This window comes from Rhizophagus irregularis, chromosome 17, assembly GCF_026210795.1.
Source record: "Rhizophagus irregularis chromosome 17, complete sequence".
Lineage (NCBI taxonomy): Eukaryota > Fungi > Glomeromycota > Glomeromycetes > Glomerales > Glomeraceae > Rhizophagus > Rhizophagus irregularis.
In genome coordinates, this window is record NC_089445.1 from 3,057,247 (window position 1) to 3,074,214 (window position 16,968).

Consider the following 16,968-nt stretch of genomic DNA (forward strand, 5'->3'; position numbering starts at 1 on the left):
TTCCTCGAAAAAATTTCAGGATTATGTAACCAAATGATACAGAAAAAAACTAAAGGACGTTTAATAAAATTTGAACATGAAATAAAATTCTAAAAAGTTATATTTTTAACGTCATTAATAATTGTTTAATTAAAATTAGGGATGGCAACGGTCGGTCATGGTCGGTCATCGGTCGGTCATAACAGGACCCAGAAATATATATATAAGGGTTAGGTTTGAGTTTGCGTATTTTGAACTAAAAAAATCATGAAAATCTTTCCTTTTTTAGATAATTTTTGATAATTCCGGTCAGAATTTTATTTCCTATTATAGTAACCGACTGACATTATCATGATTCCGGCCCTGAAAAAATGCGTACAGCTCATAGTAAAAAAATTTTTTCATCACCTGACCCCTATATATATATTTCTGGGTCCTGTCATAACCGGTCAAGAACCTTTGACCGACCGACCGACCGTTTGACCGACCGGTCTGACCGACCGGTTAATCGACCATTTGACCGACTGGTTAACCGATCCTGAAAACGTTTGCGAAACGTAATTTAATTGAAATACTTAATAAAAAACGTTTTCGCAACGTTTTCTATTAAAATAATTAAAAAAACGTTTGCGAAACATTTTTTTTTATTAAATTACGTTTCGCAAACGTTTTCAGGATCGGTTAAACGGTCGGTCAAACGGTCGGTTAACCGGTCGGTCAGACCGGTCGGTCAAACGGTCGGTCAGAGGTCTTTGACCGTGACCGTTGCCATCCCTAATTAAAATACACATACTATCTTATCAAATAACAAAAATAAAAAGGATGTTAATGACTTATTGTATGATAATAATAATATTATGCACAATTAAATTACCTGAAATTCGATATAATACGTTTATATTGTACCATATACTTAGATTTGTACACTTATTTATTAGTTTTCTTTGGTTCTTTTCCATAAAAGATCATGTATCACCACTTCTTCAACATTAATTAAACCAGCAAACGTAACCATGTTTATCAAATCTAATTGAATCTGGATGTAATTATACTTCTTACAGAATTTCCCATTTTTTGATTCCTTTTTGTCATTTGACTTCAATAATTCAAGTTCAAGCTAACGAAACTCCATATCAGAACTCCTCAGTATTACTTTTTTTTCTCCACAAATCATCTATGGACGCAAGATATTTTGCTATCATTATTAAATTTATTTCTGGCTATGAATGTGTCTATCCCGTCTTTCATAGTCTAGATTCATTTCCATAGCAATAATCTTTGATAATTTATAAAATGTATATCGCCTTGTTAGAATTTTTTTTTTAATTCTCTCCCATTAATACAAATTTTTTAGACATAATTTCTCCAAATTTGCTTATTCGTATACTAGACAAATGATAAATGATAAGCATTTCTAATATTATCTAATTTGTCAACCAAAATTTCATTCATATCACTAATCAGCTAAATTACTTACATGTAATAAAGTATAAAAGGGAGTATCATTATTAAAACAAAATTTTCTTCACTTTTATCACTTTTATTTGAAAAAAAAATGTTTTGCCAAACTTTGTCTGATACACTTTTAAGAGATATTAGTAATCTTTATGATAAAGCTGATGATTATAATGTAAAAATACAAGTCGGAGAAGATTCAAAATGGAAATATTTAAAGCTCATTCAGTTATTTTGCGTGCTAGGTCATACTATTTTCGTTCTGCATTTTCTTCAAATTGGGCTAAAAAAGAAGGAGATTTTTATATATTTAAAAAACCAAATGTAACACCAATTGTATTTAAAATCATATTAAAGTAAGTAAATTAATTTTAAAGGATAATAAGTTTATTTTTAAACTATTGGCTTTTATAGTAAATTAATTTTTTAATTTTTTAGATATATTTACACTGGAACAGTTGTTAATGTAGAAAATAATTTTATTGAATAACTTCTTGCAGCAGATGAGATGAATCTATGTGAACTTACTGAGCATCTTTATAGTAATGGTCATTAGATTATGCAAAATAGCATTAAACTCTTTAATACTATTTCATGTCGAAAAGTAAACTTTCCTAAACTTAAAGAATTATGCTATAATACTATTATTCAAATCCCAAAATTATATATTAATTCTGATGAGTTTTTGGGATTAGATTATGAAGTCTTACTTACAATTATTCAATTTGATAATCTAGACATGAAAGAAATCGTAATTTGGGAGAATTTAATAAAATGGGTATAGCAAAGAATTCTACTTTTAATTCAGATATGAAAACTTGGACTATTAATGAATATGAGATCTTGAAGGAAACTATATCAAAATTTATTCAACATATTCGATTTTTTCAAATGACACCTCAAGAATACTATTATAAAGTCCGTCCTTTAGGTAAATTGCTTCCTAAAGAAGTTGAAGAAGACCTCCTTTCATATTTTATTGTTCCAAATTGCAAATTGGCCACAAAAGTTCTTCCACCTAGAAAAATTCAGTATAAATTTGGTTCGTCCATTCTTAAGGGAACCCATTTTAATCTTATTTCATACTGGATTGATAATGGTCAAGAAGTATTGCCAAATCCACTTGAAGATGGTCAATATGAATTTAATTTGCTTTTACGTGGAAGTAGAGATGGATTTGAACCAAAAGATTTTCACTTAAAATGCAATAATAAAGGAGCTACAATTGTTATAATTAAATTAAAAAATTTGGATAAAATGATTGGAGGATATAATCCAATAAAATGGAATGGATCTAATAGATTTCTTAATTCAGATAAAAGTTTTATCTTCTCATTTTCAAATAATTTACAATCATCTAAAATTATATTAAGTAGAGTTAAACATGATGACTCAGCAGTTTCAGATGATAATGATAGAAACCAAGGATTTGGTCGTGGAGACTTATATATATTTAAACAAAGTTGTAAACTAGTAAATTACTCTACTGAAATTCATGATTCTGAAAATTTTGAAATTTATGATTATGAAGTGTTTCAAATTATAAAAAAGTAATATTGGCTTTTATTTGGTTATAAACCATTTTTTTTAATATTTCATTAATAATTCATTAGTATTTCATATTGTTTATATTATATTATTCTTTTGTTTTATTTACATAATAAATAAAGAAAACTATTCTAAATAAATATTTTGTTTAAAGGGTATTACTAAATATCACCAGTGGTGATCGTCACCACACCACTTAATTCTGGCCGAAAATTATAATTTTGGCCAGAGTTAAAAAACACACCATAAATTTCTTTTCAAAAATTTCAAGTAAATAATAAATGTGTAACACAAACCTGAGTAGATACTAATCACACTAAAATTTTGAAAATTTGACTATAAAAAACCTTTTTTAAAACAAAAAATTGTATTTTACTTATAAAATCAAACTTTCCTGTTTTTCTCAAAAACTATCTAAACAATAGCCTTTATAATCTAAGGGAAACATGTTCTACTCATAAATTTACATATAGTAATAATATTTATATTATAATTAGAAGAATATTCAGTCAAAAATTTTTGAAAATTCAAAAAATATTTTACATGTGGTGACGATCACCACTGGTGATATTTAGCAATACCCTTGTTTAAAAGCCATAATACAAATAAATTTCTCAAGATCTGCATAAATATTTTATTATAAAAAATGTTAACATTTAACTTTTTTTTTTTACTTAAAAAGATATTAACCATATCAGCGGATTTGTTCACTTTTGCATAATGCTAAATTTTGAATGATTTTCATAATATCCGTCACCCAAAACCGGTTTGTAATGTCATGAAATCACCTGATTGAATATCACTTGACTAAATAATAAGTCGAGTGAAAATCTACATTTGCGAAACTTAAATTATTTAACGTAAAATAGACACAAAAAAACCCATTTCGTTAACAAAAAACCCATTTCTCACCTGCATAGTATTTTTAATGTGTATTATTAGAAAGTAAGTATGTTTTAATAAAACAAAAAGTAAAATAAAAATTTATATAGACACAATAGCTATGAATATTTATAAAAGTATTCTAAGACTCATTTAATATTTAAAAAATTTTTTTTTTATAATAACTTTCATAAAATTGTCCATTTTTTGAATTTTTCAAAACATATTATTAATTCTTATTTATCTTGCTGTAGACAAAATAGGAACTTTTATATTCAAACAAATTGTAAGCATATGTATTATTGATTTTTACACAAAAAAGATTTAGAAGCTATTGTATAAAGTGAGATTCCACAACAGATATTATCAGTATTGCTAAGAATAATATTTATTGTATTTTGGCTTAAAAGAACTATTTATCAAATTTATCAAATTATTGTATTAATAAAACCAAATAAAATTTTTTTAATGTTCGTCCCAGGTCCTACTGCACCATATGCAATAATTTGTGTAACAAAAGTACCTTAAAATAAACATGTTAATTAGAGGGTGAACAAATCCGCCGATATGCATCATTTAAGCATAATTTTTACTTGTTAAAGTGTGTTTTTTATAAATTCTTTATTTCTTATACATAATTCTGCAATTTCCTCTAATCATGCTCATCTTGCAAAATTTGAATTTAGTATAATGCCTTAATAGCTTTTCAGTTTCATTCAATTTTAATTAATAAATCTCTTGGGTCTATCAATCCTCTACTTCAAATACTTTATCAAGCACAAAAATTTGGCTCATTTTTATTGGATATTAATAATATGGGATCGGTCCCCGGTCCAGACTGGTCTTCAGATCTCAGACCAAATATCGTGAAGATCAGTCCCAAGACCGACGCAGGACCAGTCTTTGCTAGGACTGATCCAACCCTAATTTTGACTCCCCCTCCCCTCTGGATTTTTTAAGAAAATATGGACATTAAACAAACAATTAATTTGGAATGGCCTAGCTAATAAATAAACATTTGATAATATAATTCTTAAACTATTTCCAAATTTCACACCTTCATCAAACAAGATTTTGTAATCTATTTATGTGAAATTGAAATAATGTAAATAAGTAAGAAATGTAATTAAAAAGGTTTCACTATATAAATTGCACAGTGTTAATAATTACAATCTTTCTTTGATTTTTTTATTTGAAATAAAATAAATAAGCCCAGTCACCATTCTAGTGAACCAGTACTAGTACCAAGAAATATTTATTCAGTATACATTACCTATTAAATTACCATATTTAACTTGTAGCACATAAAAGTAAAAAAATAACTCTTTCTAGTAAAGTTATATATTAGACAAAATATAAGTTCAGTATGAATCATTATGAAGACAAATATACAAAATACTTTATTAGACATTAAATACTATGTCTCAAACATTTTGATGCATTATCAATATAAAAATGAAATACATTGTTTCATTTGTGATCAAGCCAAATTACTTACAAGTAAATTACCATTTTTAACTGTAGCACATAAAATTTCTAGTAAAGTTATGTATTAGATAAAATATAAGCTCAGTATGAGTCAGCATGAAGGCAAATATACAAAATACTTTATTAGACATTAAATACTATGCTCATTTTTTGATGCATGATTATATAAAAATGAAATATATCGTTTCATTTGTGATCAGCTAAATTACTTACAATAAAGTATAATAGGGAGTATCATTATTAAAACAAAATTTTCTTCACTTTTATCACTTATATTTGAAAAAAAAAAATGGTTTGCCAAACTTCGTCTGATATACTTTTAAGAGATATTAGTAATCTTTATGATAAAGCTGATGATTATAATGTAAAAATACAAGTCGGAGAAGATTCAAAAATGGAAATATTTAAAGCTCATTCAGTTATTTTGCGTGCTAGGTCAAACTATTTTCGTTCTGCATTTTCTTCAAATTGGGCTAAAAAAGAAGGAGATTTTTATATATTAAAAAAACCAAATGTAACACCAATTGTATTTCAAATCATATTAAAGTAAGTAAATTAATTTTAAAGGATAATAAGTTTGTTTTTAAACTAGTGGCTTTTACAGTAAATTAATTTTTTAATTTTTTAGATATATTTACACTGGAATAGTTGAACTCGAAACAGTTAATGTAGAAAATAATTTTATTGAATTATTTCTTGCAGCAGATGAGATGAATCTATGTGAAATTACTGAGCATCTTTGTAATAATCATTGGATTATGCAAAATAGCATTAAACTCTTTAATACTATTTCATGTCGAAAAGTAAACTTTCCTAAACTTAAAGAATTATGCTATAATACTATGATTCAAACCCCAAAATTATATATTAATTCTGATGAGTTTTTGGGATTAGATTATGAAGTCTTACTTACAATTATTCAACTTGATAATCTAGAAATGAAAGAAATCGTAATTTGGGAGAATTTAATAAAATGGGGTATAGCAAAGAATTCTACTTTTAATTCAGATATGACAACTTGGACTATTAATGAATATGAGATCTTGAAGGAAACTATTTCACCATTTATTCAACATATTCGATTTTTTCAAATGACACCTCAAGAATATTATTATAAGGTTCATCCTCTAGATAAATTGCTTCCTAAAGAAATCAAAGAAGACCTACTTTTATATTTTATTGTTCCAGATTGCAAATTGACCACAAAAGTCCTTCCACTTAGAAAATCTCAGTATGTATTTGATTCATTTATTCTTAAGAGAACTCATTTTAACCTTATTTCATACTGGATTGAAAATGGTCAAGAATTATTGCCAAATCCACTTGAAGATGGTCAATATGAATTTAATTTGCTTTTACGTGGAAGTAGAGATGGATTTGAACCAAAAGATTTTCACTTAAAATGCAATAATAAAGGAGCTACAATTGTTATAATTAAATTAAAAAATTTGGACAAAATGATTGGAGGATATAATCCAATAAAATGGAGTGGATCTAATAAATATCTTAAAACAGATAAAAGTTTTATCTTTTCATTTTCAAATAATTTATGCTCGTCAAAAATTAAATTAAGCAGAGTTAAAAACAGTGGTTTTGCAATTAGTGATGGTAATATCGATAGACGCTACCATGGATTTGGTTATGGAGATTTAGATATATTTGAAAAAAGCTGTAAATTAGAAGATTATTCTATTAAAATTCACGATTCTGAAAACTTCGAAATTGATGATTATGAAGTGTTTCAAGTTGTAAAAAAGGAATAATAAGTATAGTTTATATAATAGAATTAATTGGAATCACCAAATCAGTTTAACATTATTAGCTTTAATTTTAAGAATAATTGCAGTATAATTGCATACTTGCATCTTTAGCCTATATTAATTTAAACCTAAAAGTTATTGAGGCAATTTAACTATACTTTGAGCAATATAATTATGTATACAAACTGAAAAGATCATCTTTATTGTTTGGTGACATAACTAAATTTTTCTTGATAAAAAAATATTTAACTCAAAAATGGTTAATAATTAAATTTTTTCTATTCAACAAATTTTTTATTTTTTTTACAAAATATTGAAATTCGAAAAGAATTTCTAATGTAATATATTAATAAAAATAAAAAATATATAAAATATTGAAATTTGAAAAAGAACTGTCAAACGCATTATATTAACAACATAATACCTATAATATCTTAATTGGGTAAAATTTTTATTGATTCATAAATTTTGAATAATTTTGATAATTTTTGATTTGGATTTTCAGATTAATAAAATAATCCCCTGTCACACTAAGTGTCACCTTCATACTAATTATTGGAAATTGCGAACTATTAACAAAGTTTATAAATAACGGAAATCTTCGTGGAAATCTTTAACGAGTTAGTCATATGTTATAGTATATTTAATAAGTGATACGCTCCAGAGGGTTACCTATTTATTTCATGAGGAGAGAACGCTAGAATTTGTTTCCCGAGAAAAAAAACCTATTCCTCCCAAATAAATAATACATAAAGTAGGGTAATTCATGTAATCTATCCGCGAATTTTGCATAATTAACATAAAAATTTTTGTTCTACGTACATTCATTATAAGCAACAATAATACGCTAATAATATTTATAATATTTTTGTTCGTAACTCGACATAACTAAGAAAATTTACTGTTAAATGTCTTGTTATACCTAAACGATACTTTATGGAAATAAATTTCAGATTATTGAGAACATATGGGCGCATTTTTGGAATTAATGATGCACCTTCCTGGCTTAATATTAAAATTATTCCAAAAACGTGTTTATATGAAGAATGTCATTATTATAATCGCATCCCGTGATCGCCGATTATCCGGAGTACATCGATCTTCGTGGAATTCCAAATCGGATCCGGATGATCGACAGAACACCATTTTGCGGCTAAAAATTAAAGGTGATCACATGTTGTTATCAATGAAATTATACCAATATTAATAAGGTTAGATATCAGATAATCACGAGGTTTTGGCTGGAAAAGTATTAACAGTTAACATTTTTTATTTTTTTATTTTTCAAAACAAAAACATATAAAAAAATAATAATAAATTTATTCTTTTATATAATTCTGATAAATTGAGATTTATATTTGTTATGTTTGCATTTGAAAATCTTTAACGACTACATTTTTAAAAATAAATTTTGTTCAACTTTTTAAATTTTATTTACTAGTATCGGGATGATCGTGTAAAAAAAAAATAAAAAAAATTTTTTTTTATTATATAATAATTCACCGAATATGTTAGTTTAGGATTTAAAGTGTGATGTAATTCGTCTTTTAATTATGAGTTATTTAACGCATGATACTTTTATTATTTTTGCGTATGATCATGTGAAAATACAATTATAGACAACAATAATGATCGACAAATCATTTAAATAGCATTGCATATAATGGGAAATGATATCCATTTTTTTTCAAACGATAATCCCTTTTTCTTTTAAGAAAAAAAAAAATGACTCGTCAAGCATTAACTGATACACTTTTAAGAGATATTAGTGAACTTTATGATGGAGCTGATGATTATAATGTAAAAATACAAGTTGGAGAAGATTCTGAAACAGAAATTTTTAATGCACATTCAGTTATATTACGTGCAAGGTCAACTTATTTTCGTTCCGCATTTTCTTCAAATTGGGCTAAAAAGGAAGGAGATTTTTATATTTTTAAAAAACCAAATGTATCCGCAATTGTATTTCAAATTATATTAAGGTAAATTATGAATACTTTTAAATTTTTTTTTGATAATAAATTTGTATATTAAAAATATTGAAAAAAATTTTTTATAGATATATTTATACTGGAACAATTGCGTTAGACGCAATTAATGTTGAAAGTAATCTTATTGAATTACTTATTGCAGCAGATGAGATGAACCTTTATGAACTTGTTGATCATCTTCAACAACATATTATTCATTTAAATCATGATTGGATGGTTCAAAATGGGGTTAAACTTTTTAATATAATTTCTCAACATAAAGGTATATTTTCTAAACTTGAAGAATATTGTAATAATATTATGAATCAAGAACCTGAATTATTGATAGATTCTAATGATTTTTGGAGATTAGATGATGAAACTTTAATTACATTTATACAACTTGATAATCTTAAAATGGAAGAGGTTAATATTTGGGAAAATTTGGTTAAATGGGGTATTGCAAAGAATTCTACACTTAGTGCAGATATGACAACTTGGGGATTTGATGAATATGGTATTTTAAAAAAGACCTTAACAAAATTCATTAAACATATTCGATTTTTTCAAATGACACCTCAAGAATATTATTATAAAGTTCGACCTTTAGGTAAATTACTTCCTAAAGAACTTGAAGAAGATTTACTTTCATATTATATTGTTCCAGATTGTAAATTAGCAACAAAAGTTCTACCACCAAGAAAATCTCAAAATAATAAAAGATCCGAATCATCAATTATTACAACCAAACATTTTAATCTTTTATCATATTGGATTGATGATGGACAAGAAACATTACCAAATACACTTAAAAATGGTCAATATGAATATAATTTACTTTTACGTGGTAGTAAAGATGGATTTGGAGTAGAAATCTTTAGAACAAAATGTAATAATAAAGGGGCTACATTAGTTATAATTAAATTAAAAAATTCAAATAAAATTATTGGAGGTTATAATCCAATAAGATGGAGTGGATCAGGTAGTTATCTTAATTCTAATCAAAGTTTTATTTTTTCATTTTATTCAAATGATTTAGATTCTTCAAAAATTATTTTAAGTAGAGTTAAAGATAGTTTTTATGCAATTTTAGATGATAATAATAGAGGTCAAGGTTTTGGATTTGGTGATTTATATATATTTTTAAAAAGTTGTAAATTAAAACATTATTCTACTAAAATTCATGATTCTGAAACCTTTGAAATCGATGATTATGAAGTATTTCAAGTTATTAAAAAATAGAGGAAAGATTTTTTTTTTTTTTTGTTAATTTATTTATTAATTTATATTGTATTCATTATTATTTATAGAAGAAATAAAAAGAACATTTATTTTATAAAATAAAATAATAATATTTCCAAATATAAATTACATTACCCATTACCCATAAATCGAAATTACATGTCATTTTTGATAATATATACTATTTATTTCATGAACCTTCTCATGAAATAAATGGGTAATCTCTTGGAGCGTGCCACTCATTAAATATTAACTATTTTAAATTAAAATTAGTAATTTTCCGGCTATCTATATGAGGCCGGGAAATAAATAAACGAAGATTCCCGGTCATTTATAAACTCAGCTAACCACTCGCAATTTTTAAAAATTAGTATAAAGGTGATCATGAGTGACACTTAGTGCGACAGGGATTATATGATTTATTCCAGATCTTTCTTACGTAAATTGATTTTAAGTTAGAAATTGACTTTAAGGTAGCGGTGATGATGATTATCTTATGTAAATCAACTTTAAAGTAGCGGTGATAAATGATTATCTTAAATTGACTTTAAGGTAGCGGTGATATTCCATTTCGATATTTAAATTCAATATTATAATTCAAAAATATGAATGAAATATTAAGATTAATTTGTTTCATACGTACAGTATATCATTAATGAAATTGTGATGATGATTATATACGCTTCGATATTTAAATCAAATATTATAATTCAAAATTCGAACTTTAATATGTATCCCATAAATTCAAATTTTCTAGGGTTCAGTATATATATAGATCATTAATTTGTTCAGTGATGTGAAATATCAAGTTGAACTTGTTTTCTACAAATCATTGGTAATGGTTGATTATATCTACTTTGATATTTTATGTCCGATAATTTGAACATCCTTTTGTTGGGTTATCAACTGAAAGACTAATTAATTATTCTCGTAGTAATCCAATTATACTACATCTGCATATTTATCTACGTGCTTCTCTTTCATCATTTAATGCATAAATACATCCAACATCATAATCCAAAATTTAAAATTTGAATAAAATATTAAGATGAATTTGTTTCTGATATGGAATTTGAAAACCTTTGTTAAAGTATTCATAAAGTTGACAAAAGTTCTATTTTGTTAATATAAAAGATATTAATTTTTTAACAATAATCAAATTGATTAAATAATCAAACTATTAAATGATCGGCTCTAAAATTGCCAATAATAAGATTGTTTAAATCTAACTAGATTTAATAATTCAAAGTTCCGACATATGAGAACTAATTTCTCAATTGGCTGAAAAAATTTGCCAAGAAAAAAAGTAATTTCTTTATTTTAATAAATTCATATATCAAATAGAATTTTTAAAAGTTAAATCTAGTTAATTTGAATTCTTAAAAATTTGCAAATATTACTTACTATATTTCATCTGATATATTGAAATTGTGATAAATGGATAATGATGCACTATTTTCAATTATTTAGATTTATAATCATGAAAAATCTTGGATCTAGATATTGCAAAAATGTTTTTTACTTATTTGACAACTTGATTAAGGAAAAAAGCAATAAGCATATTCAGCATATTCTACTTTTCAATAAGAATTATTGCAAAGTTCATTCTTTGAATAAAATATCTTCAAATTTGTTAAATTTATTATATATCAAACTAAATTCAACTTATTTCACAAGAAATATTAAAGAATCTATCAATTAGATCTAATATCATGATTAATATCTATTTCAATTTGTTTATAATCAATCATACATTACTCATTCAAAATGTGATCATGAGATTAAAAATATCCTGATAAAAATTGCTTAGGAAATATAAAGAATAATTGATCTGATAATCTGATATCTTAAATTTTAATGACATGTTATTATTCTTTGTTGTATTATTATTATTTTTATGATTTCACTTTCATACTTTCATATTATCAATTGTAAAGTGATTCCCAAAAGAATATTTGAATATTTTGATAATGAAACTTGCAAAAAAAAACATTTATTAATTATTTCGATAAAATAAATATCTGATACTTTTTTTTTTTTGATTAATAACATTAATAATAATTAATTCATTCTATTTTACTCTATTTTAAATCTCATTAAATTCATAATTTTTTCATGATTTTCTGTTTTTTTCTCTTAAATTAAAAGTAAATTAATATTAATTAAAATCTATTAATTTCAAATTTTTTACCACAAAGCAATTAGGTTTTTAATCCATTATAAAAAAAAAATTAATTATTCAATAATGTTTGTAATACAGAAGAAATTTTATACTATAGTATAAAATATCTACTAAAAACCTATCCTGAATGTTCCGATTGAATTGTTCGGCTTGTTAACCTTCATCACATTGAAAGAAAAAAAAAGAGAGAGAGAGAGAGAGAAAATCTAAAAATATGAAATAATTCCAATAAAAGAATTCTTCCATTCTATTTAAAAATCAATATAATATGATCTTTCAATATTTTATTGTTAATATTCAATATATATTTCGTATAAAATAGACTTTTTTACCTATTGGAACTTTCTTAGTCCAATTTTATCACCGATTACACTTAATCTTGGTCGAAAATTGTATCGGGAGATGTTACTGTGGATTCACTAAAATCACTATGATGTCTACAATTTTCTTCATCAATTATCATCTTATTATAAAAAGAGGAAAAAATCAAATATTTCGATTAGTTATAAGATTTTATGTTAACGTTCATTTACTTATAATAGGCTTTTATGATTTTAATTACTGTAAATAATATTATAAATTCAAGAAATATATCCTTGAACCGATTATATTAAAAATAAATAAAGCATTTCTTACTTGATTTGGATTAGAATTTTCGACTTGAGATTGAGTCAATTTACTTCGAAAGTCTTTAACGAGATCATTAGCATTTCGAAGGTTACGTATTGGTTGCCAATCTGATTCCAAGTTCGGATCTTGATAAAAAAGAAATTAAACCCATAATTTAAATTTATTACTTAAATTTATTAACAAAATATTCAAATAAACTTATTTTTTTTTTTACCAGAATAAGATAATAAAGCGTATTCTTCTCCATCTTGACTTTTAATAGCTAAAATATCATTAATATATACTTTAACATATTGAGGTTTTTGCGGAGGTAAAGTGGAAATTTTTCTTTTTTGCTTCTGATTATTGCGACTCTTTCCATTACTAATGTACTCAAAATTATTTATTTATAACAAATATATTTTCATTAATAATGTTCAAATTTTATATTAAAAGATATTTTAATTGAAAATTTTATTTTTTTTTTAAAAAAAAAACTTATTTATTAAATAAAAATTACCTCTTTTTATTTTTATTATTTATTTCATTTTTTCCTTGCTTATTTTTTCTAACGGATAGTCTTGTGACGTAAGTCATATTTTTAGGGGAGGGAAAAAAAATTTTTTTTTTTATAGTAAAGTGATAAACAAATTATACAAATTATATAAAGTAAACAATTATGGAAGAAGATAGAATTTTACATAAATGTTGGGCTTTTTTTTTAGTGCAAAAGATAAACAAATGGATTATCACGTGGGTAAAAAAAAATTTAACGCAACACCGGCATACCGTTCTGTTGTGTCTATTGGATCCAATATTAAAAATTGTAAAATTATTGGCTAAAAAAAATTTATGTACACTCGGTTAATTGTACTACATTTATTATTAAAGTAATTTAACCATATATGTACTCCCGATAGTGCATGAATTTCTCCCTATAATCTTCGTTATTATTTTGGCGTACAGAATTTCAAAGTTTTATTTAGAGAAAAAGTTTACTTTATTAATATCTTTTTTATGCACTTATTTAAAAAAAAAATTCTTTTTTTTTTGTTCAAAGTAGTAAAAGAAGAAACACATTACGCTATGATACCGAAATTCATAAATGATTGACAAACTTCGTTTTAAAATAAAACTTTTATTATTTATTTGCGCACGTTTATTTATTCAAATATTTAAATTGAAAATCGTAAATATATCAGATATTAAGAATTTTAAACTAATAAATATCGATAATAAAATTTATTGAAACCCTTTTAAAAAAAAATAAAAAAAATTGATTTTTTCAAAATAATTTTTTAAAAATACAAAAAAATACGCTTTTTATTAATTTATAAATAAAATTTTTTGGATATTAGTAAAAGCCAATTTATTTTTTAATGAGAAAATAAAATATGAATGAATGCGCAATGCTTGTATGCATTTGAAACAACTTTTGAATTAAATTAAACAACATTCTTTTAAGAAGAAAATATAATAATAAATTAATCCTTTTAAATTATGTTTTGAGTGGATTTCACTTTATCATAACGGGTAGTAATAGTTAATTTCAGGGACGAGCACTTATTAACGATTATTATACTATATTTTGAGGTCTATAAATTAAAAAATTTTCTACAAATTGTCATGGGAATGGACGGTATTTTAATGCTATATGAACTTAAAATTAGTAAGAATATAATTTTTCACTCTATTATTTTTTTTGAGGTAGAAAAAATCAACTTAACACCTGATATAATGAGTTTTCTAAGAAGTAACTAAACTTAAAATTCTATTAGGTTATTATGTGTCCTCGAGTGTTATTGCAAAGACCTCATTTATATTCAGACATCACCTAATCGTTAAAAAGCCGTCTTCAATAATTCAACTGATACAACAAAAACCAATCGTTGCATTAATAACAGGTAAGTATTACCCGCAACATTAAAGGATATGTTAATTTATCATTTCACATCATTTAGAAAGTCTCTTATTATTTTTTAGTGTACATAACTAGAAGACGTGATCTTTAACAGTATAATAAGTCACAAATAATTTCGGCATTCAATCGTCAGACCTTATCACGGTTTAATATATTTTAAAGTGTTAAACATATTCGTTTATTTAAAATTACAATACAATCTTTTGAAGATCATTATCTATTTAGAAAGATTCGGGATGATCAGGGATGTCCCGAAAAGTTGCATTAGTAATTAATTTTAAATTATGTGTGACCGAACTTTATTATGGAATATTTGTGTTATGAAATTCGTCCAAAGAATTCTATTGTGACATTCTTAGGAAAAAAAACAAAAACCTCATAAACCATAAACATTTCTTAAGTTTTTGAATCTTTCTTAAAAAAAATACTCCAAATAAATAAAGTGTATTTTTCAAAGTAACGATAAACAAATATTAGTTATGTGGTTTTTTTAAAAAAAAAAAACTAATTGATAAGTTAAATTCACACCACCAGTAGAAGTTATTAATGATATTCATCGAGCTTGCAAAGAAAAACGAGCAAAAACAATGATATCAAGCGGAAATAAAATTATTGACAATTTTGTAGAATCAATTGTAATGTGATGATGGAATTTATCCCATATGATAAATTCGATAATATAAAATTTATTGCCGAAGGAGGATTTAATTCTAAAAACATGAGTTTCAATTAGTTAAATGAGGTATTTTTATATCTTATCCTAGTAATGATTATTGCTTATATAAAATTATTAATTTATATTTATTATTTTAGCTCAAAATATATCATTCTTATTGTCTAAAAGAAAAAAAAGTAGACAAATCTACATTAATATATATTATGGAATAACTCAAAATCCCGTTACTCAAAATTTTATGATAATTACAGATTATATTCATATCATTGTGGAAATATTTTTATTTTTATTGAAGGTCTATCAGCAGTAATTAGTTGATGATGAAGATAATGAAATATATGGTATTATTCCATATGTTGCTCCAGAGGTTTTGCAAGGACAAAAATATACTAAAGCTTTGGATATATATAGTTTCGGAATGATTATGAGGGAATTAATGACAGGCAGAAGACCTTTTTGTGATAAAAATCATGAAGCAGAACTTATTATTGAAATATGTGATGGAGTTCGTCCTCTAATTGTTACAAATGCACCTGAAGGTTATGTTGAATTAATGCAAAAATGTTGGCATCCTGATCCAAATAAAAGACCACCAGTCACTGACTTAGAATATAAGATTCGCAAACTTTTGCTGGAAGATCCATGTAAAATTATGAAATCACCAGATATTGGGCCTATAACAAATAATCCGCATGCTATCTATAAAAGCAAGACCTTTAAGTGAAATGATAAAATCTGCAGAGTCCACAAGAAATTTAATAAGTCAAAATATTACCTTAGAATTTAGTAAGTAATGCCCTAAATACATTTAGATATTAAGAATACTGTAATTACAAATTTATTAATATAATTATCGGTAAATTTTATTTTTTCAAAAGAAAAAAGAAGACTGGATGACAATATGATTGGGAATGATAATAATTGTACGGTATACTCTTTTTTCTTGATTATTTTTAATAAACTTTATTATATTAACTAAAAAAAGACACAATATTTTAGATAATACTATTAAAAAAATTAAATCATTTAAAAATGAAAATACTGGTAATTAAAAAGTTTTTTCTTTAATATATAATTTTTAATAAAAAAATAATAATATTCCTTATTTTCTTTAGAATATTTGACAAAAGAGCTTAAGTTTGATATTGATGGAAATGAAAATATTACTGGGTTCAACAAAGAACAAATTAAGTTTATAATTAATGATTAATATTTTTTTGATTGAATTGAAATTTATTATTAATCATTTAATCTGA

General features: G+C 24.6%; 5 protein-coding genes across 5 annotated transcripts; 4 read left to right on the top strand and 1 right to left on the bottom strand.

Moving 5' to 3' along the window:
- Positions 1-2,208: 2,208 nt before the first annotated feature.
- Positions 2,209-2,988, top strand: OCT59_009367 (uncharacterized protein; the record flags this gene model as incomplete). Its single annotated transcript, XM_025328908.2, has 1 exon — positions 2,209-2,988. The coding sequence occupies one exon, from the start codon at positions 2,209-2,211 to the stop codon at positions 2,986-2,988; it is 780 nt and encodes a 259-aa protein (XP_025164665.2).
- A 2,653-nt stretch (positions 2,989-5,641) lies between these two features.
- OCT59_009368 (uncharacterized protein) lies at positions 5,642-7,115 on the top strand (the record flags this gene model as incomplete). The annotated part of the gene is made up of 2 exons (XM_066133501.1): positions 5,642-5,787; positions 5,981-7,115. 2 exons carry the CDS (start codon positions 5,642-5,644, stop codon positions 7,113-7,115), a joined length of 1,281 nt encoding a protein of 426 aa, XP_065999935.1.
- A 1,676-nt stretch (positions 7,116-8,791) lies between these two features.
- Positions 8,792-10,410, top strand: OCT59_009369 (uncharacterized protein). The gene is made up of 2 exons (XM_025328910.2): positions 8,792-9,094; positions 9,172-10,410. The coding sequence occupies exons 1-2, from the start codon at positions 8,838-8,840 to the stop codon at positions 10,322-10,324; spliced, it is 1,410 nt and encodes a 469-aa protein (XP_025164667.1). The 5' UTR covers positions 8,792-8,837; the 3' UTR covers positions 10,325-10,410.
- A 2,302-nt stretch (positions 10,411-12,712) lies between these two features.
- Positions 12,713-13,712, bottom strand: OCT59_009370 (uncharacterized protein; the record flags this gene model as incomplete). Its single annotated transcript, XM_066133502.1, has 6 exons — positions 12,713-12,753; positions 12,839-12,851; positions 12,916-12,969; positions 13,143-13,261; positions 13,351-13,499; positions 13,636-13,712. 6 exons carry the CDS (start codon positions 13,710-13,712, stop codon positions 12,713-12,715), a joined length of 453 nt encoding a protein of 150 aa, XP_065999936.1.
- A 2,418-nt stretch (positions 13,713-16,130) lies between these two features.
- On the top strand, positions 16,131-16,922 carry OCT59_009371 (uncharacterized protein; the record flags this gene model as incomplete). Its single annotated transcript, XM_066133503.1, has 5 exons — positions 16,131-16,356; positions 16,421-16,498; positions 16,591-16,635; positions 16,712-16,756; positions 16,828-16,922. 5 exons carry the CDS (start codon positions 16,131-16,133, stop codon positions 16,920-16,922), a joined length of 489 nt encoding a protein of 162 aa, XP_065999937.1.
- Between the last annotated feature and the right edge of the window lie 46 nt (positions 16,923-16,968).

Bases quoted from the DNA above. Each gene is read 5' to 3' on its own strand.
- OCT59_009369 (XM_025328910.2), top strand. From the start codon at position 8,838: ATGACTCGTCAAGCATTAACTGATACACTTTTAAGAGATATTAGTGAA. The intron at 9,095-9,171 runs GTAAATTATGAA...AATTTTTTATAG, and splicing joins GTATTTCAAATTATATTAAG to ATATATTTATACTGGAACAA.